Below are 21,624 nucleotides of genomic sequence, written 5' to 3'. Positions count from 1 at the left end.
TCAGTTTGAGACCAGGATACTTTAAAAAATCTCATTCCTTATATACCCAGTCAATCAGTACTCTGGTGGGGACCTCCCTCAAATACGATTTCATCACAAGGTCTGTTCCACACAACACAGGATTCAGGCCTTTAGTGTTGTGGTACCTATCCTTTAAAACTCACTCCCCTTAAGGACAGGCACCATCTCTGTTGTTTTTTCAGCACCTAGTGAAGAGCATCCTCTTTCAACAAGCCTTTTAAGTAGAGACCTTATCCCCATTTGCGCTGGTAATGGAAAAGTTTTTAAAGATGTTATTGTTTTCTCACCTGTTGTTTGCTGCCCTGGGCCCCTTTTTGGGAAGAAGGGTGGGATATTAATTTAATTATTTCACTCCTAAGGGAACTTCTGCTGAAGGGCCACTCTTGGTTCCTTGAAATACATTGGCCATCTTTTTACTACCACTACCACCTGCCACAGTGATAGGATTTTAAAAGTTTAATATAACACACTCCCAAATCACAAAGATACAATGCCTTGAAAAAGTAACCAGACCCCTGACCAATGCTCACATATTACTGAATTACAAAGGGTACATTGTAATTTCGTTCTGTATGATATTTTATTCTGAAACACTCAAACTCAAAATCAATTATTGTAAGGCAACGTTGGTTTTATGTTGGGATATGTTTGTAAGAAACAAAAACCTGAATCATGTTGCTTGAATAAGTATTCAACCCCCACACATTAATATTTGGTAGAGCCACCTTTTACTGCAATAACAGCTTTAAGTCTTTGGGGATAGGTATGTACCAGCTTTGCACACAGTCAGATTTTGGCCCATTGTTGACAGATTTGTTCCAGGTCGTTTGGACGTGGCTTGTGGACCGCAATTTTCAAGGAGCACCACAGATTCTCAATGGTATTGAGATCAGGACTTTGACTGGGCCACTGTAGGACATTCACCTTTTTGTTCTTGAGTCACTGCAATGTTGCTTTGGCCTTGTGCTTGGGATCATTGTTCTGCTGAAAAGTTAATTTCCTCCCAAGCTTCAGTTTTTGAGTGGACTGAAGCAGGTTGTCTTGCAGTATTTCCCTGTATTTTCCTCCATCTATTCTTCCTTCAATTTTAACAAGATGCCCAGTCCCTGCTGATGAGAAGCATCCCCACAGATTGATGCTGCCACCACCATACTTCACTGTAGAGATGGTGTGTCTTGAGGCATGGGCAGTGTTCGGTTTGTACCACACATAGCACTTTGACTTTTGGCCAAAAAGCTCTATCTTGGTCTCATCTGACCACAAAACCTTTTTCCACATGGCAGCTGGGGCACTCTCATGCTTTCTGGCAAACTCCAGACGTGCTTTCAGATGGTACTTTTTGAGCAACGGCTTCTTTCTTGCCACCCCCCCCCATACAGGCCAGTGTTACACAGAGCTCTTAATACGGTTGGATGGTGCACTATTACTCCACTCCCAACCACTGAACTCTGTAGCTCCTTCAAAGTGATTGTTGGTCTCTCTGTGGCTTCTCACAAGTCTGCTTCTTGTTTGTGTGCTGAGTTTTGAGGGGTGGCCTTTTCTTGGCAGTGCCTGGGTGGTGTGATACAGCTTCTACTTCCTGATTATTGATCCAACTGTGCTCACTGGGATACCCAAACACTTGGATATTATTTTGTACCCTTTTCCTAATTTAGGCATTTGTATTACATTATCTCTCACTTCTATAGAATGCTCTTTGGTCTTCATTTTCCTTCAAATCCCCAGCCTGACCAATGATCCTTCAACAGTGGGGGTTTTATCCTGTCAATGTGACAGCAACTTTAATGGTTCAAAGGTGGAGGCCAATTGTAAGGTAACTGTGTCCTCAATAGGGCAATTTCTTTCATCTGTGTAAACCAGGAGCTTCCACAGCACAGGGGTTGAATACAAATGCAAGCAACATGTTTCAGTTTTTTATGTTTCTTACAAACATTTCCAACATAAAACCAATGTCACCTTACAATAATTGATTTTGAGTTTCAGTGTTTCAAAATAAGGTATCATACAGAACAAAATTACAGTTTACCATTTGTAATTCAGTAATATGAAAGCATTGGTCAGGGGTCCGATTGCTTTTGCAAGGCACTATATGTATTGCAGCATTATATAGTGTTATAATTTGTAGCATAATTTTGTAGAGTCACTGTCAATCCCTTATTTGCTAGTTGTGTAATTCTTAAGGCACGTGGCAAGAACTTCACTCTAACCCATAATGACTACTAAGCACCAGAGAGTTTTCATGCATTATACCAGTAATATTAACCATGGAGAACAAAATAACACACAATTAAAAATTGACCCAAACTGTTAAAGTCAGTGGCATTTTATTGCTTTTTGTCATCTTTTTGAAACATTACAAAAAAATAGTTTTTGCAACATTCATTAAACAAATTATAAAGGCTGGATTTTTCACAGTACATATTGGAGAAAAGTTTGTAGACATTATATAAATTAATAAAATATTGTTTCTACATTTTGAACAGTGTTAACTTGCTTTGGATTTTATTATAAAAGGAAATGTTATATGTAATTAGAAAACTGTCATAAAAATTGGAATAAAGTGTGGAATTACACCTCAAAGTAAATATTTTTGTTCAGTTTTGAACAATGGAAGACACACTTGCAAAAAAGCATCAATAACAAATGGGAAATATTACAAAGGATTAACCTTCTGACTAATACATTTCATTATAAAAACCTGACTATTAAATAAGTTACTCCAAGACTGCCAAATAGTGACAATATGTACTAAATATGAAAAACTTTATTTTCACACCAATTGTAACCATTTTCCTATAACTGACAAAATTACTAAAAAGTTATAAAATAAAAAACTGCAAATAGTAAAATCACAAGACAACATTTTGTATTCAGAATACAAGTATAAATTGTCACACAATAATGCGCCTGTACATTCATTAAAACAAACGGTTTTTCACAATAGTTGTACTGAATAGGTAATGAATGGCACCTATAATCAATCATTCTAAAAATGTTAAATTACTGACCAAATGTAATAAAAACAAAATACATTCAGTATGTTGTGCTAATGATCTACAAACTCTGAACAGGTGACTTCAAACACAATTCATTTACAAAACATTTATAATACATTACCCTTTTAAACAATGCATACCAGTGCATTTTTGTAATGCATTACATCTATCCATGACATTTTTACACTTGGAACTTACCTTTACAATGAGCACATTTTATAAGACTACTGTACACAGAGATAAATGCATTTGAAGAAAAAGAGAAAAAAGAAGAAATGGGTTGTATGCTAAATGATTGACATGCCTTGCACACTATCTTGCTCATTTTTGTTGATTATCTTAATAATCTGGAATAGCCTGCTTTAAACACAGTTTACAGTATGGACCAATGCAAACTAAGGATAATGAGTTGTTTGTGCAAATCTAGAACAGAGTTTCTCAACTTCCTACATAAATGTAAAAAACTTTCTATTCTAAATAAAATACAGAAGATGCCTATGTTAAAATTCAGACATTTTTTCTGAAAAACAATTTAAATAATTTTTTTTAAAGAGATCAGAATAAGCAAATTTCCTGGGGTGGCTCTGCAGCCTCTTATACAGTATACTAGTTTGCTCCCCAGGAGGCAACCAAGGCATCAAAAAAGTGCTCAGCTATTTATTTGAGTAGTTTAATGGAAATATACTGGCTTTAAATTAGGCTCCACCCCAGGTGAATCAGTGCACAGTAACATTTATTCATATACACCTTTTAAGGCAACATTTATATCTACGTACAGTAAAAACTCTGTCCTTCACTGTTTTATTTTAATACTATCTTTTTTTATTTATGGAGAAGGAAATAATGCTTATGCAAAGTATAATAAGCAGATTACTTAAATAGAAGCTACCACTGGAATTTTCAGCATGTCATCAGGACTTAATCTGCTATCAAAAGGTTAAAATGAGTAAAATTAACAGCCAACATTAGAACAATCAATGTAAACTACATTGCAAATCATCTCTCTCTGGCACTGGATAATTTTACATAATTAAAATAAAATAAATATTGTAATTCTAAGTAGTTTTCAGATCTTCACTTAATTTACTAAATTATTAACCCTTTGGCACTGAAAAGTTGATATGAACTGATCAGCTTTATGGAATTATAGGCTTGGAAAACAAAGGGATAAAATTCAAGACAATCTGTTTGGATATTTGCAAATTACTACCCACACCTCTGAATACAGAAATTTGCAATAGTGGAAGACACGTAAATAACTCTGAAAGCTACAGGTGTGATTCTTTTTTTATTGTACCAACTAGAAGGAATTATTTCCAAACATAATTGTTAAAGACATTGAACATATATATGTGGAAGTGATGGGGTAAGTGACAGATGGTCATGATTCTTAATTAAAGAAACGGTGCATATTTATTGAAGGCTAAGGCACAAGCTATGCAAATGCTAACTTGATGGTTCTGAGGCATCAGGTCTTCTGTTTGACATTACCCATACCTTACATGTTGATCTAGTAGGGCAAACTTTTTCTTTGAACTGAATACATTTAGCAGCATTTTTAACCATAGAAATAATTTGTTGCTGTTCTATAAAATCTTTACTGCCACTTCCATAGGTTTTTATTCCCATTGCTTTCTCCGAGTTGTTTCAGGCCACTAACCATAGTTACATTGGGTATACCCATAGTTTTGCTTTTACGCTATGGGACTCACTCCTCTTTGGTGCTGCACTGCAAACTCACATGGTATAGGGACTTGCTGTTTGAAAAAATAAAATGTTTCACCAGGTGCAGCAAGTTACTTCAGCGTCTGACACACCCTTCTTTTCATACTCCCAGTTAAAATGTTCTATAGGAGACATGCACAAATTCTTCTTTTGACAAAAAGCACAAAGAGAAGTACAAGTATAATGAATAAACGTAACACTCATTTATGTGGTTTGTGTTACAATTTTAAGTAACAGCAGCTAGACTTAGCAACAAGGTTCTTTAAATTGTGGGCCTTGGATTTTCATACTAATTCTTCTTCAGCAAAAACTGGTGAACAGTTTCCTAACAAGAATTACATGCTTCCAGGCAATCAAGGAGGGAAAGGAAAGCAAGAAACTGTTGGGAGGTGGCAGTGGTGACAGGAGGTCCACTAGCAATCTCTGCTACTACCTGTGATCCTCCAGATGATTTGAACTACAACATCCCTGACTATTGGTCATGTTTTCTGCGGCTGACAAGAGGTGGAGTCCCACAACGCACAGAGGGTCACAGGTCCCCTCTATCCTGGTTCTGGTGTATTCAGCAATTTATACAATTGACATTAGTAAGAAAAGATAATAAAGCAATGTGCTTTTGAAACTGAGGACCTCACATTTTTAATTTGCCCTTTAACTTTAAAGTGTACATTATCGTATAGCTTTACAAATTATTATGGACATAGTAACTTAAGAGTTCTACATAAATGAGAACATGTTTAAGCTTCATGCATATTTGAAAATCTGCCAAAATGATCACAGTAGTTTGGAGTTAAACTGACATACAATTAATACCCAAGATTAAAAGGATAATATATACATTGGCTGCCATTCTGATTATGATCAAGATATTAATTAGCAGTTAACTGCTGTGACAAAATTAAGAAATATGTAAGGGATACAGGAAGGCAAAAGAAAACAGCTTTATAAAGAGTTTGGACTTTAGAATATTCAGAGGAATGAACACTCTGATGAAAATATTTATATTGTGGAAATATAGCTGGTGTAAGTAGTCGTATTTTGTATTTTCAATAGGAGCTTTCACAGCAGACATGTATTATTTTTCTTCACAAAATGCAAGAAAATGAACAAAATAATTTTAATAACTTATTACATAAAGTTTTCACAGTCCTTCAAGTGCATAAAGGCTAATTAATGCATTATGCAATCTTAACACCTCAATGCTAAACACAGCAACTCCAGTCCAGGGGGTTTCTTTCTATGTGTGGGATTTTCTGGTAGGAATATGAAGTTCCTGCATAAGCAAGAGCTTCCCCACTGCATTTGATATTGTGGATAATTTCATATTCATATCCCCAACAGCAGGTAAGTCCTTTCCATTACAGAAGCTCTGAATACATAGTAGAACTGTGACGCTTTAGATCAAGATTCATTGCCTTAAAAGTTAAGTGCCATTGATTTCAATGCAATTTAGTTCCATGCATGTTTACCTAAAATAATGGCCTAACCTATTCTGCCTTCAAAGGAACATGAGGAACCTCCAGTCCTGAAGGTACTGAGTGGATCCTGAGAAGATCAGACAGAACTCTGCTCACACAACAGGTTCTCCTGGCTCTTTCCCCTTGCTATAGCCCTCTATGATTCCTCAAAGGATCTCCTGAGGGTCAATGGGACCCTCTATAACAGGATATGGAGGCTGCAGAAGGACAGGGGAATGAAAGAAATTCAGCAAGGCTGCCTTTTGCACATGGAAGTTTCCCCCCACTTCACATAAAAAACCTTTGGATCCAAGCCATTCACGTAATAGCATTTAAAACTAGGTCAGATACTGGATTCTATTGTTTTTGGGTTATGCTTTAGCAATCAAGATAAAAATGCTTTAAAGATCCTAAATTACTTGCTGACTGGACAGCATTTTATATTAGATTATGTCCCCCTTAAAAAGCAAGGAAAATTAACTGCAAACTCAGCTCATGATCTTACATCCAAATCCAACAAATAAAACAGGCACCTGAATATGGAGCCTATATGTGTATCCAAATCCACAGGCCTTGTATGATTTTAATGCCTCATTCTAACAAAGACAACAAAATCTGTCCAGGCAAAACATGTAGTATGAAGGAGGAATCTTGTAATTTATCACTGGATAAGAGCTATTGTAGTATCCATGACTTATGAAACACTGAATTAAGAATTAAACAGAAATTGTCTGCTGTGGAGCATGAAACTGGATTTTTTTTGAAAGACAATGCAATAGTGTTTAACATAATAATTTATGATTCAAAATAAATTATCCCCACAAATATGAATTAAATTCCCCATAAAACAGCAACATGAGGTGAGAAAGGGTTGAAAACGCAGTCATTCATGAAATGAAATATTTTTCTAGGGAGACTGACATTTAGAACATTTTGCAAACACCCAAACAGTAATTGCCTGAAAACATGATATGTGTACTGCAAAAAATTATAAAAACAGCTACATGCTACAAAATTATACACAATGCATACCAATACACAATGTTCACCAATACTTTACAATTCAAGATGATTTGACATGCAATGCATGTACTGATAACTAAAAAAAATTCCTATTTAAAAAAATGAAAAACATTCCACTAAAAATAAATATTCCAGAGTGATCACCACTTCTATCTTGTCTGAAAGTCTTGTTGCTGTGCATACAGTCTCCAGATCTCAAATTTCAGTACTTGAAAGAAGATTTGAAGTCACCCTTTTACAGTATATCCTATAAAATAATATATACCCTTGTTCACTTCTATAATGAGGTTTCAGCATCTACATACTTTATTTCGGATGTATTTTCCATGTCTATTTTCATGCACTCTTCTTTTTCAGAGCTGTTAAGAACAAACCACAAGGTAAGATAAGCCAAAGAATGTAGAACACACTCAAAACTTTATCAAGTAGCATTTGTATTTCAAGTATAACATATTGCTTCTTATTATGAAGTATAATATATACATATGCACTCACACTCAAGTGAGCACATACTTTAAAAAGAATGGAGCACATCAGAAAAATGTGACTTCTTAAGTAACGACTTGGATTCAAGATTATTCTCTTAGGGTTTACGGCTTCATGCTGTTTTCACCAAGTAGTTAGCAATTGCTAGCTTCTCCCCCATAGATGCATGTATATTCAATACATCTAACTGTAATGAAACACTATTCTACTTTAGTGTTGCAACTCTATAGCCACTTACCAGGGAGCAAGCCCCACTGAATTCAATGGTGCTTATTTTTGAGTAGACATGTTTAGGATTGCAAGTTCGGTAACAGACCAAGTAGTATAAATTAAGGCTGGATTCAGATACTACATGAAACCATAGTTTTTTAGCTAAACATGGTTTGTTCCTGAATCTGAATGTGGCTACTAATTGTGAGTTTCTGTTCTATCTGAATTCACAGATCATTGAGAAAGCAAAGGGCCACTGCACCAGCTCAAGAGGCTGCTACATCATAAAAACATACATATCTGAGTTCTGAGCAAATGGGAAACAAAAGCAGACAAGCAGCTCAAGCCTATGGTTAGCCTGGTGTATTTCAAGAAGCTCGAACGATGATGTGGGTTCTTAATGATGGTTAGCACAAACCATTATGTGTTACATGTTACATCTGAACCCAGCCATAATGTAGACTTGCAACCAGCCTCAAAATACTCGACCTTGTGTAGTCATTAAGCTACAGGGCTTAAAATATTTGAAATTCCTAAGACCAAGCACACGTCTGGGAAATTTCTCTGTGTATATATGAGACAGTTTAGTCCTACCTCTGAATGGGTCTTCTTCGTGCATGTAACAATGACATCAGGTAGGAGTTGAGCTCCCCCTAGTTGTCAAAGGCAGAATCACTGTTAAATTTTACAAGGCACTTCTGGCTTTCCATAGCCAGCTCAATCCAGTTTAATGAAGACAAATAGACCAGAAAATAAAAGAACAATGACAGCAAATCAAAAGAAAGAAATAGGAAAAGACTCTTTGCAGACTGAATAACCAAAGGAAATAACAAACCCGATTTAAAAAAAAATAAAGGTTTATGGAGACGCAGCTCCCATCTAATGAAAAAGAAGCAAAAACTAGGGAGCAGCCCTAATGTCATTATTACATGCACGAATAAGACCCATTCACAGGTAGGACCAAATGGTCTTATCTCCCATGCATGTAGATGACATCATGTGGGACATACCCAAGCTGGCCCATGTAGGCCAGGAAAAATGAAGTCAGAAACATAAGGGTGTTGCCTACTGGCCGAAAGAACATGCAGTAAGACACACCTGCCAAAGGCCACCTCAGGTAAGGCCTAAATGTCAACTTTGTAGTGCTTGATAAAGGAGTTGGGACTAGTCCAGGTGTCTGCCTGACAAACTTCCTGCAAGGGAGCATTTAGGGAGAAGACTGCTGAGGTTGCAGTCACTCGGATGGAGTGGGCCAAAACCTTGGTCAGTGGTGGCAGACAGGCAAGTATATGCCAACATGATACATGCTTTGATCCACCAAGCCAATGTGGAGACCTTCCTGCCAAGAAAAGAAGGACAGAAGGACGCAAAAAGAGATCCTAATTGGCGGAAGGGTTTAATGCAAGAAATATAAACCTTCTTCTCAGTCAGGTGGACTGGAGAAGAACACAAAGTAGGAAGAATAAGCTCCTGCTGGCAGTAAAAAGGAGACAGAACCTTAGGTGGAAAGCAAGGGCTACCCTGTTCTTACAGAAAAACACAGATGTTTGGTGACAAAAAGAGTGTTAAGTTCAGAGATCCATCTAGCAAGACTTTATAGCCATTAAAAACAAAACTTTAAAAGACAGTAAACATAAGAAAACATTTTAAAGGTTTGAAGGGAAACTTCTGTAGGGTGATAAGAATCCTGTGCAAATCCCAGGTAGGAAAGTCGTGTTGAACTAGAGGTGACGATAACACACTATCCATGACATGTTTTAGAAAGGGGTGAGATCCCAATAGTCTGCTCACATCCTTTGATAAGACACAAGATAATGTGGAGGTTTGCTGCTTTAGACTGTTGGACCTAAGGCCCAGTAAGAGGCCATCTTGGAGGAAAGCTGAAAGTTCTGTAATGCCAGCTTTCTTAGAATGAAGAGCCTTGCCTTTTCACTGATGGGAAAACACTTCCAAGTAGCTTGATACATACATTGAGTGGAAGGGTGCCTGAAAGCCAACATGGTATCAATCACCGATGGAGGAAGGCTGTTCTTACATGGCCTTTCAACTTCCAGGCACGAACGGCCAGGCAGGATGGATCTAGATGAAAGAACCGGCCCTAAGAAAGCAGATCTATGTGCAGAAAAAGATGCTAGAGTGGGGTCACTGCCAGGTTGACCAGCACAGAGAATCACAGCCTCTCAGGCCAATGCAGAGCTACCAGCAGGACGATTGCCCTTTCTTCTTTCACCTTCTGCAGGACCCAAGGGAGGAGCGGAAACAGGAGAAAGGCATACAGGAACCTTGGAGACCATGAAGAGACCAGGGCATCACCCCTTCCACTGAAGGTGCTACATACTGGGAGAAGAACCTGGAAACGTGCCAATTCTCTGGAGATGCGAAGAGGTCTACATCACCCATCCCAAAGTGATCCACTAACATCTCGAAGACATGAAGATTGAGTCTCCACTCACCATTGAGAAGTTGCTTCCTGCTCAGCCAATCAGCTTACATACTGTCATTTCCTTAAAGGTGCACTGCTGAGAGTGTCCAGGTGGTGTTCCACCCAGAGAAGCAGGAGAGAGGCTTCCTGTTGGAACAATCAAGATCTTGATCCACCCTGCTGATTGATGTGGGCTTTGGTAGTCACGTTGGTGCACAGCCCACAAGTGCATCTGGGATGCAAAGTGTGGGACTGTCAGGCAGGCAGCCCTGAGCTCCAAAAGGCTGATGGGAAGTAAGGACTTCTCCAGTGACCAAGTCCTCTGGACCATCTACTCCTCTCACAGGACCCCCCCAGCCTACTACACTGGTGTCTGAGTTGATGACTGTCTAGGGGGGGCTGTGCAAGAGGGACTCGCCTCTCAAGATGAGGTTCCTGAAGGCACCACAACAGAGACAGGTGAACTGACGGAGACGTGAACCCACTGATGCTGCTTGGCTGAAATCTCACTCTGAAATGGATGGAGGAGCCATTGAAGGGGACGACTGTGATGTCTCCCCCAGGGGGCACCTTGAATTGATGAGATCAACAGGCCCAAGATCCACACTGGCAGCATAAGATCCACTGACGACTTGTAAAGAATGGATCTCACCACTGACTGGATCTTGAAGACCTGCTCTGGGGAGAGAGCCAAGAAACCTAGGCGAGGGTCTATGAGGGCTCCCTGGTGGAGAATACACTGTACTGTAAAGAGATTACTTTTTCCACATTGACCAGGAAGCTGGCAACCTTCATGCAGGTCAAAGTGACCTGGAGATCTTCTGACACCTGAATTCAGGAGGGTGAGCAAATTAGGTCATCCAAATAGGGGTAGATGTGTATCCCCTGAAGATGGAGATGTGCCCCCAGGGTAATCATAATTTTTATGAATACCTTGGGGGCAGATGCCAGGCCAAAGGACATGGCCCTGTTTTGGAAGTGCTGACCATTGAAGAAGAACCCCAGGTAGCATCTCTGGTTGTGGAAGACAGGACAATGGGCAACAAAATATCCCCCAAACAAAGGGCTTTCTGGATAGAATTGAGTCTCCAACCTGAACATGCAATAGACGATGAACTGATTGAGTAGTCATAGATTCAGGACCACTCAGACCAAGCCATCACACTTGCACATGGCAAAGAACAAGGAGCAGATGCCAGAGAAGAGTTCCTCTGGGGGAACAGGTTCCACTGCTATATCCAGGTGAAGATCTCTTACTGAAACCTTTTCTTCTCCAGATTGGCAAAGACAGGGGACAGGACAAATGAGTGAAGGGGCGGGGCTGAAAATTCCAGACACAGACCCTGCCTGAAGGTCTCCAGCACCCAACCATCAGGATAGAAGACTTGCCACTTGTGAGTGAAGTTGTGAAGCCCCCCCCCCACTGGCAGAGGCATGGCATCAGAATTGGTGTTTGGAGTAAGAGACATAGGAGGTCTTGCCTGTAAATTGTTGCTGCTGTTGTCCTCTACTGTCAAAGCCAGGATCTGTTCCAGAAGGGACAAGAGACCTGAATGTTCCTGCCAGAACACAATGGCTTAAAGCGATGACAGGGTAGAGTGGGCTGGAAAGGATGGAAAGACCTCCGAAAGGAGCATTTGTTGTCCTGCTTCTGGCTAGAAGGTATGGTCTTCTTCTTGTTTTTAGACTCCACCAGTACCTGTGGAGACTCCTGTAGTGCCGAGTTGCCAAAAAGCTTCCCCCCCCAGTATAAGGTTCTTTGGCTAAGTTAGACAGAACCTCTGCATTCGCATCCCAACGGTGAAGCCAAAGAATCCTCCTAGAGAACATGCTCACTGCTAAGGCCCAAGCTGAAAATTGTGCTGTGTCCATAGAGGCGTCAGCAACAAATGCTCCAGGTACATGAAGGGGAAGAGCTGCCTGAGCTGGGTGTATGCATGTTTGGAAGGACTCTGTGTGCTGCTGCAGCTGTTGCCATTTACCTACTCTGCCTTCATTTTTTGTCTTCTGCTCCAAGTATATGAAGGGGAAGAGCTGCCTGAGGCAGCACCTTGGTGCTGTGCCAAGTGTGACGCCAAGTACACACTTGGCGTTGCACTTGGCGTCGTCTTGGGGTTGTCTTGGAGAAAAGACAATGGAAGAAATGTTTATAGTGCTATTGGTTATAGAAGATGGGGTTAGGTGGGGGGAAACTCAATGGGACATTGGAGAATATTTTTAGATATTTTTATAATTGTTATGTTCGGTTTGTTCCATTTATTCAGTTATGTACATTGTTGAGATTTATTGTTATTTATGTTTATTTAAAATGTGATGTATTTTTCCTTTTAGTTGTACCAAATATGAATTGTATATTATATATTGTATATTGATTTTTATGTTGTAAGCCACCCAGAGAGCTTTGGCTATGGGGTGACATAGAAATTAAATAAATAAATAAACCATCTGAGATACCTTCAGTAGGGTTTTGCAAAGCCTGGCAGGGTCCGGCTGAGAAATATTCAAAAGGTTCTTCAGAAAAGAAGCCCTGGCAAAAACCAATGCACGACATGCTGCCTGCACTGACAGCGCACAAGCCTTATGTGTGCACTTGAGACCTAAGTCCAGCTTCCTCTCAAGCGGGTCCTTTAGTTGGGCATCATAGTCTTTAGGCTTGAGATTTGCTCAGCACTTCAACAATAGGAGTGTCAATGATAGACAACTTCAAGAGGTCCATGGTGGGCTGCTCCAACACAGTGTTTTTTTACAATGGCTACCAATTTTTTATATTGCATTCCACACTGATGACCTTAGGAAGCAGAGGGGGGGAGTCTCACCACCCTGGACTTAGGAGAGGAGTCAGGATAGACCACTGCTACCCTGGAGGAAATGTGAGTCAGGGTTTCCTCAAGAGGTGTAGGTCCAAGGCTGCTATGGTATTACACAGCAGAGGCACATAATGTCCTGCCCATACTCAAGGAACTCAGACTCAGACACAGCTGTAGTTTTTTCTTTTACTGAAGTAAGAGAAAGTTTCAGTTCAGTGCACTTCTTGAATCTACCTATGGCTTACTTAAAACTCAGCATCCCTCCCTAACTAACTAGTCACAACTTGGCAGCATAAAGTCGTTGACTCAGCACTAACCCTGCCCCTTCACCCAGCTTAAGTAGGGCTGGGTGTCCCCCCCCCACTTTCTGAGTGGGTTGGCAGATTGGGCTTGTGTACTGACAACCTGGCTCCTAGAAGCCACAGTAGGTTGGTGACTCCCTGGGAGAGGAGGAGCCTGAGAGGCATACAAGTCCTAGCAAAGCCTGTCAGCAGCACCTCTCTGATCTGGCACAGCGTAAGGGATGTTGAGCTGTAGCCCATGAGCTTCTGGGGGAGGAACCATAGGCATGGAAAGAGATGGCAGGCCCCCAGGATTCACAACTGGAGCAGCACAAACAGGCACAGAAGCAGAGTCCTGAAAACCTGAGATATGCTCAGGATAGAGTCAGCTGAAAAGATACAATCCAAAGTCCTCCTGCTGCCCCTATCCTCTTGATCAGAGAGGTCCTCCTGTGCTCTCAGGCTTCTGCATTGCCCCCCCTCCTGCTGCGATGGCACTGGAGGATGAAGGCAAAGAGAAAAGCATGCTGCTAGTACTGGGGTCTCTCTCCCTTAATCCAGACATTTCAAATGGAGCCAAGCAAGGTGTGCCAACATAGTCTTACTGAATTAGGGCTCCAGAGAGAGAATGCACAAAAGCAGGGCCAAGGTGTCACATGGAAGGGGTTGGCTCTCCAGACATGAGCATTGGCAGCATGGACACAGAGCCTGTAGCTATGGCTTGCATCCTGGGGTGGGGGAAGACTGGTGGTGAAAGCACTATGATCTTCAGACTTCTGCTTGCTCTTGCCCATCACTGTGGAGAGGGCAGCCAATAGTAAATGGGAGGATGTTGGAGCAGCAGAGAAGACTGAGGCTCCAAAAATGGCAGGCACAAAATGTGCAAACGAAGGTCTCACAAAATGGCGAGTGCAACGAGAGCGCTAACAAGGACTGAGGGAAAAGTAGCAGGAAGAGGTAAGAATAAGGCTTCAGGAGCAAAGGTGCTGGAGGAGGCAGACAACAGCTAAATGGGAAAGACAAGGGACCTCACAGAAAACAGATCAGTCCAGAATGAAAGGAAAAAGGCTGAGACACAAACAGAGGTTTGTTTGGGGAGGAGGTGTTTTCTGTTTGGTTTGATTTTTATGGAAGGGATGAATAGGGCTGAAGGAAAAATGGAAGACTTAAAATATGGGGCCAGCAACAGAGCGCAAGGAACACAACATCACAAAACCCAAATATAAGGAAGACAAAGAAGTTTTAAACAGGCTTGAGGCAAGGGTAAGGCAGAAAGCTCGCTATCCATGACCACTGAGGGCGAAGGCAGAATTGAACTATATTGAGCTGGCCATGGAAAGCCACAAGTGTCTCTCAAAAATTGAAGAGCAATTCTGCCTTTGATCACTAGGAGGAGCTCTACATGCACAAGAGAAACACTTGTGTGTATCTATCAGCCATACCCACAGCTACTTTCTGTAATTTGGAACAAAGAGCTCATAATGAGTAGAAAAGGCATGAAGCAGTTATGCATGGTATTCGTTTCCCCATTACACTACAGATTAAACATTTTTAAAAGAACCATACTATATTTAAATTACTGTAATACACTGAAAATGTACTTTGGGTGATATCCAGCACTTTCCCTCTACTAACTGAAAGAGGAAGCAATTTTCATTGATTCTCCTCCCCCTGTACTCCATGGTGTCCCCCCATATACTCCAGAGAGAGTTCCTGGAGCAAATTTTGATGGGGGCAGCTGCAGGGGAGAGGAAAACTGCCAAAAATTGTCTCCTTCACCCATTTGGCTGATAGATGACTTCAATTAGCAGAAGGGAACACTGGATATCACCCTTTGGCCATTATCCAAAGGAGCTAGTTCAGTTTAATCAAAAGAGCTACTTTGGTTTAATCAAGAGGCTTATACTAGCCCAACAATTTTTTTTGAACAATTGACCAAAACAACATATAAACAACCTGTTTATATGACTGATATAAACATTTCATCATGTATTCAGAATATAAATACATAAATCAGACTAAATTACTTCCACAGCTCAACACGCAAAGCAGAATCAGAAATGTGAGTAATTGTAGGCTACCTCAAGTTAGATCTTGTTACTTTGGCATTCTCTGTGTTCATGGAAAGAGCCTTCCACTGTGCAGTTTTGGCCATTTCATCTGATATGTTTACAACAGAAGGATCAATGCTAGATAACAAACACATCTTGATTAGTACTCCATGCCTTGCAATAGCATTAATTACGTCTCATGCTCTTTACATCATTTGAGCCTTAGCTTATCCATTTACACAGCCACTGTTGACAATATTGTATTAAATACTGAATTCTATATACAGTGTCTTGCAAAAGTATTCAGACCTCTGACCAAAGCTCTCATGTTACTGAATTACAAATGGTACATTGTAATTTCGTTCTGTATGATATTTTATTTTGAAACACAAAAGCAATTGTAAGGCTACATTGGTTTTATGTTGGGATATGTTTGTAAGAAACAAACTGAAACATGTTGCTTGAATAAGTATTCAACCCCCACACATTAATATTTGGTAGAGCCACCTTTTGCTGCAGTAACAGCTTTAAGTCTTTGGGGATAGGTATGTACCAGCTTTGCACACACTGTCAGATTTTGGCCCATTCTTCTTGGCAGATTCACTCCAGATCATTCAGGTTGGACCGCAAGTTTCAAAGAGCCCCACAGATTCTCAATGGGATTGAGATCAGGACTTTGACTGGGCCACTGTAGGACATTCACCTTTTTGTTCTTGAGTCACTCCAGTATCGCTTTGGCCTTGTGCTTGGGATCATTGTTCTGCTGAAAAAGGAATTTCCTCCCAAGCTTGTTTTTTAGTGGACTGAGGCAGGTTGTCTTGCAGTATTTCCGTTTTGCTCCATCCATTCTTCCTTTAAGTTTAAAAAAATGCCCAGTCCCTGCTGATGAGAACCATCCCCACAGCATGATGCTGCCACCACAATACTTCACTGTTGGAGGCATGGGCAGTGTTAGGTTTGCACCACACATAGTGCTTTGAGTTTTGACCAAAAGAGACATTTGGTCTTACCATAAAATGGTTTTCTCTGTGCATGTCAAACATGACCTCAGGTGGGTAGCTAGCTCCACCTAGGGGTTGAAGGCAGAAAGAGCACTGTTCAATTTTGCAAGGACTTCCTGCTCTCTGTAGCTCCTTGCCACAGATGACAAGCCAAGTAGGTGAGTGAAGACGGAGCAGCGAGAAGACAACTAAAGACAAACAGCTCTCACACACTCTCTGCTAAAAAGAGGCATACTGACACTGATGGCAGCCCAGCCCTCCTAGGGAGTGGCCCTGAGGTCATCTTTGACATGTGCAGAAACGACCATTTCACGGTAAGACCAAATGTCTCTTCTCCTGTGCATGGAAAGATGACCTCAGGTGGGACATATCAAAGCTGATCCATGTAGGGTAGGAATATAGCTGGGCTGTAAAAAATCTTGTTAGTCTGAAAGAACATGCTGCAACACTCTTCTCCTGCAGCATACTTCAGCGGATGCATAAGTATTTATAATGCTTGATAAATGTGTTAGGAGTAGGCCATGTAGCTACTCTGCAGATCTCCTGGAGGGCAGCATTGCAGAAAAAGGCTGCTGATGTGGCCACTGCCCTAGCGGAGTGGGCCACTATTTTAGCCAGACAAACCAGCCTCAGGGAAGCATATGCCAACGTAATGCATGCCTTTATCCACCTGGCTAGTGTTGAAGTAGAAACCTTTTTCCCTAACGAAGCTGAGTGAAAAGACACAAACAAGCTATCCATTTGTCAGAAAGGTTTCGTTTTGTCGATATATACCTTTAGGGCTCTTCTCACATCTAGTGAGTGCTATGCCTTCTCTGTGGGGTGGACTGGGTTAGGGCAGAAAGGAGGACAAGCTCTTGTTGACAGTGGAAGTTAGACAGTACTTTTGGACAGAAAGGGACAGAGTGGAGGATGACCCTAACCTTATGAAATACACAGGAATGCTTGTCAACAGACAGGGCATTCAGCTCAGACACTCTCCGGGCCAATGTAATGGCCACAAGGAATAACACTTTAAACATTAAATGTCAAGTAGATCCGGGAACCAGGCCCTTCTTGACCAATATGGGGTGACCAGTAAGACTTTTGCCTTCTCGGACCGGATCTTTTGGATCACCCTTGGAATGACTGGAAGTGGTGGGAAGGCATAAAACAGACCTGTGAGCCAGCAGTATGTCAGGGCATCTATTCCTTCCACCTGTGGTTTGCATACCTGGCAAAGAACCTTTTCAGCTGGCAGTTGCGGTGATTGGCGAACACGTCCACTTTGACTCTCACAAAGTGATCCACTATCTGTTGAAAGGCCATTGGGTGGAGTTTCCATTCCCCTTGATGGATTCACTCCCGACTCAACCAGTCCACTTGACTGTTTCCTCCCCTCTGAGATATTGCGCCAGAATTGAGTCTAGATAGACCTCTGCCCACTGGAACAGTAGTGAGGCTTATCTCTGAAGCTGGGCTGAGCACATTCCTCCCTGACGGTTCAAATGAGCTTTGATCATAACGTTATCGGTTCTGGCCAGTATCACCCCCAAATGTCTTTATTTCACAAAGTGATTGAGTGCTAGGCAAATCGCACAGAACTCCAGGATATTAGTGGGGAGTAAAGAATCCTGTGCCGACCACAAGCCTTGGACCATCTGACCGTCGCATATAGCCCCCCATCCCATGAGACTGGCATCTGAGGGGATGAGTGTCTGCTCAGGGTCATGAAATGGAATTTCTTTTAGCAGATTGGGTTTGTGCGTCCACCATAGTAGGGAGTGATGAACTACTGATGATAGTGACAGTGTTCGGTGGTGCCTGGCTGCTATGTCACTTTGGAAGGGCAGTAGTGACCACTGCAGGGGCGGTGAATGGTGACGTGCCCAGGGAGTGGTTTGGAATATTGAGACCATCAGTCCTAGAGCTGCTGCCAACTACATGAGGTCCACTGATGGAGAAGACAGAAGATGTGACATAGCTGCATGAATCTTGTTTATTCTGTCCTGTGCCAGTCTTATCACTCCATGCTCTGAGTCTATTTTGGCTCCTAGATACCCTAAGCAATAAGATGGGTACAGCTGGGTCTTGGCTTGATTGATCAGAAAGCCGTGGTCCTTCAGGCAGGCTAGGGTGATGTGTAGATCCTCCCATGATTTGTGAACCAATGGGAACCGAATTAGGAAGTAATATAGATAAGGAAAGATGTGAACTCCCTGTGTCCCGAGTTGTGCCACCACGGTCACCACAACTTTTGTTAATACCCTGGGGGCGGACGACAGACCAAAGGGCATAGGCTTGTATTCAAAGTGGTTTCCCTCTACCGCGAACCTGAGGTAGCACCTGTAAGGTGGGAAAATAGGGATGTGCAGGTACGCCTCCTTCAGGTCTATTGAGGTGAGGTGGTCTCCCTATCTCAGGGCCTCCTTGATTGTCATCAAGGTATCCATGCAAAACTTACACTCATTCAAGTTCTTCAGGTAGAGTACTGTCTTTCTTCTCGACTGTAAAGAAGAGTGAGTAGTGTCCTGAAAATCCCTCTCCTATGGGAACTAGCTCTATTGCTGCAATCTGCAAGTGAGATTGCCTGTTGTATCCTTTCCCTTTTGCGTGGAGATGCTAAAATGGGAGATGGTATGAACCTTGGGGGAGGGGATGACATGAACTCAAGACGTAGCCCATGTTGGAGGGTCTATAGCACCCACTAGTCCAATGATATGGCCCTCCAATGATGGACAAACCGCTGGAGGCGACCTCCCACCAGAGCGGCACTGGCGTCAGAATGGATGTTTATTTCCACACAACTGGGACGTGAATCCAGCCCTGTTGAAGAACTGCTGGTGGCCCTTGACCAGGCTGCGCTGTCTGTTCCAGAAGGGGTGGCTACGTTGACCCTCCTTTGCTCTTCCCGCTGACCTGGCACCTCAAAAAGACTGGGAGGTCTGGTAAGGGTGGAAGGACCTCCGAAAGGATCTCCTGTTGTCCCTTTCCTGGTTGACGGCATTGATTTCTTCTTTTCTTTAGATTCCAGGACACCTGCCAAGGCTGTGTGGCCAAATGGTTTGCCTCTCACGTAGGGGTCTGAGGCCAAATTAGAGCGAGCGGTGGGGTCTGCATCCCAACGGTGCAACCAAAGTGTTCTAGTAAAGATGCTGGCCGCCAGAGACTGTGCTGAGAATTGCATGGCATTCATTGATGCATCCGCCATGAAGGTCACCGCCCAGGAGATTTTTAGTAGGAACTTGCAGACTCGAGCTGGGTCCTGCTGCAGGCTGTCCAATAAATCTTCCAATCAGAGGAAGAGAAGCCCTTGCAAATACCAAGGAGGCTGACGCTGCCCTTATTGATAGCGCACTAGCCTCATGGATTCTTCTGAGGCCCTGATCTATCTTGCGTTCTGTAAGGTCCTTAAGGTGGGCATCTGAGTCCTTCGGGTTTAAGGACAGGTTTAAAAAATTTACTATGGGGCATCCACCAGTGGGACTTTCAGCTGATCCATAAGCTGTTGCTTCAGCATATATTTGTTAGCTGCTGGAACTGACTTCTTAAATTGCAACGGGACGTCAAACTCGGACTTGATCACCTTCGGTAGCAAGGACAGGAGTTTAAGCACCTTTGATTTGGGCTTGGACATACAACTGAAACCCTAGATGCCGCCTTTGCTGGAGGGTCTTCTGGGGAATTCAAACGCAGTGCTTCCATTGCCTTACACAGGAGGGAGAGGAAGTGAGCCTCTTGGAAAATCCTGTTGGTAGTGACCTCTTCAGATTCCGAATCTTCACTCCACTCTTCTTTGTCCAAAATGATCAGCTCATTGTCTGCATCCTGACCTTCCCCGTAGCGATGGTGTCTGCCCTGCGCGGTTGTGTGGGGGTCTGACGATGTGCGGTTGGGTGGTGGTGGTCTTAAGGCAGCCAATGCGTGGGTCGGGTTAGAAGGCTGTGAGAGACATGCCCTCCCCGGGGTCTGGGCAGAGGGTTTAGCTGCCCTGTTGTCTTCTCCAGGAAGGTGTGAAGGTGCTGCCGAAGCCGAAAGGTCTCTGGTTAAATCTACTAGGAGGGATTCCCTCAGTTGTTCCTTCAATTGTTGTAGCATCAAGGGTGAAAACTGCAGTTGCAGTGTCTGCACACGGCCACCTAGTGGTCTGCAGGGGTGGCCGCTGTCTGGGGGCTTCCTGAAATCCTGAGAAGACCTCTGGAGAAGAGGTGGTGGAGAAAATGTAGATTAAAGATGAAGGAGGCTGCACTCCTTCCTCCTCAGAGAGAGGTTCCTGGTCTCTTGGCAATCTGCGATCAGAGCTGTGGGTGTCTTGTATAGGTGCTCCACATTTATTGCCAGCCTCCTCCCATGTCTCACATTCCAGTCCGTTATTCTCTGAATGTGAATCCTCTGGAGTGACCCTGCCCACTTCAAGACATGCCTCAGCAACCTCTTGCCTGCTGGTAGAGGAGCAGGCTACTGCTGACTCTGCAGCTATATCTGATGTATGGCGGTCTGGGACAGGCAGAAGTGATTTGACTTTTTTGGCAGGAACTGCAGATTTTGTGATTGCTTTTCCCATGGGAGCAACTTGCAGAGAGGGGCTTACGGGGGCAGTAAAAAGATGGCAGACTGCAGACATAGCTGCGAGTCTGTGCAGAAGCCGGTGGCCAAATGGTGGGAGGTGGCTGTAGGAGACTGTGTTGGGCCTGCCTATACTTGCTCTGATGGTGCACTATGGGAGAAGGGGCTAGCAGCGAGCCGGTAATGGCAGCCATGAGGCTGTGTTGGGCCTGCTGCTGCCTGAGAGCTAATGCCTTATGTTCTGGAGCCTCCTGCAATTGAAGCATGAAAGCCCCTACCTGGCACCTCATGGCGCAATAAAGCTTTGGGTTGGGGGGGCTCCCTACCTCACGGCCAAAATGCCCTGGCTTTCTGTTCTTTTTAAAACTATTTTTTTAAAAAAAACAATGGGGAATGGGGGGGGGGAACCACTCCCAAGAACAAGAGGAAAGGAATAATGACACCAAACAAAGAAAATGCAAACCTGAACCAATAGAGCACAGAGCAAAGGCAACCGTCTTTGGTGAAGGCAGAAAGAGAACTGTGGCAAGGAGCAGGAAGTCCCTGCAAAATTGAACAGCACTCTTTCTGCCTTCAACTGCTAGGTGGGGTTTGCTATC

At 42.6% G+C, this 21,624-nt stretch overlaps 1 protein-coding gene across 11 annotated transcripts in view; it reads right to left on the bottom strand.

Annotated features, from left to right (window-relative positions):
• Positions 1–2,536: 2,536 nt before the first annotated feature.
• SLC4A7 (solute carrier family 4 member 7) overlaps positions 2,537–21,624 on the bottom strand; it is a 166,705-nt gene continuing 147,617 nt past the window's right edge. For 6 of the 11 annotated variants that reach the window (XM_061587385.1, XM_061587391.1, XM_061587386.1 and 3 more), the window contains 2 exons: positions 15,510–15,617; positions 2,537–7,581 (listed from right to left, as the gene is read on the bottom strand). In XM_061587385.1, the coding sequence (XP_061443369.1) occupies positions 7,500–7,581; positions 15,510–15,617 (190 nt within the window). In that variant the 3' untranslated portion in view covers positions 2,537–7,499. The remainder of the gene's footprint in view (positions 7,582–15,509; positions 15,618–21,624) is intronic. The other 5 variants (XM_061587387.1, XM_061587394.1, XM_061587396.1 and 2 more) reach the window with 2 other exon arrangements.

The sequence above is a fragment of the Rhineura floridana genome, chromosome 10 (assembly GCF_030035675.1).
Source record: "Rhineura floridana isolate rRhiFlo1 chromosome 10, rRhiFlo1.hap2, whole genome shotgun sequence".
Taxonomy (NCBI): domain Eukaryota; kingdom Metazoa; phylum Chordata; class Lepidosauria; order Squamata; family Rhineuridae; genus Rhineura; species Rhineura floridana.
This window is presented reverse-complemented; position numbering and strand designations above follow the sequence as displayed.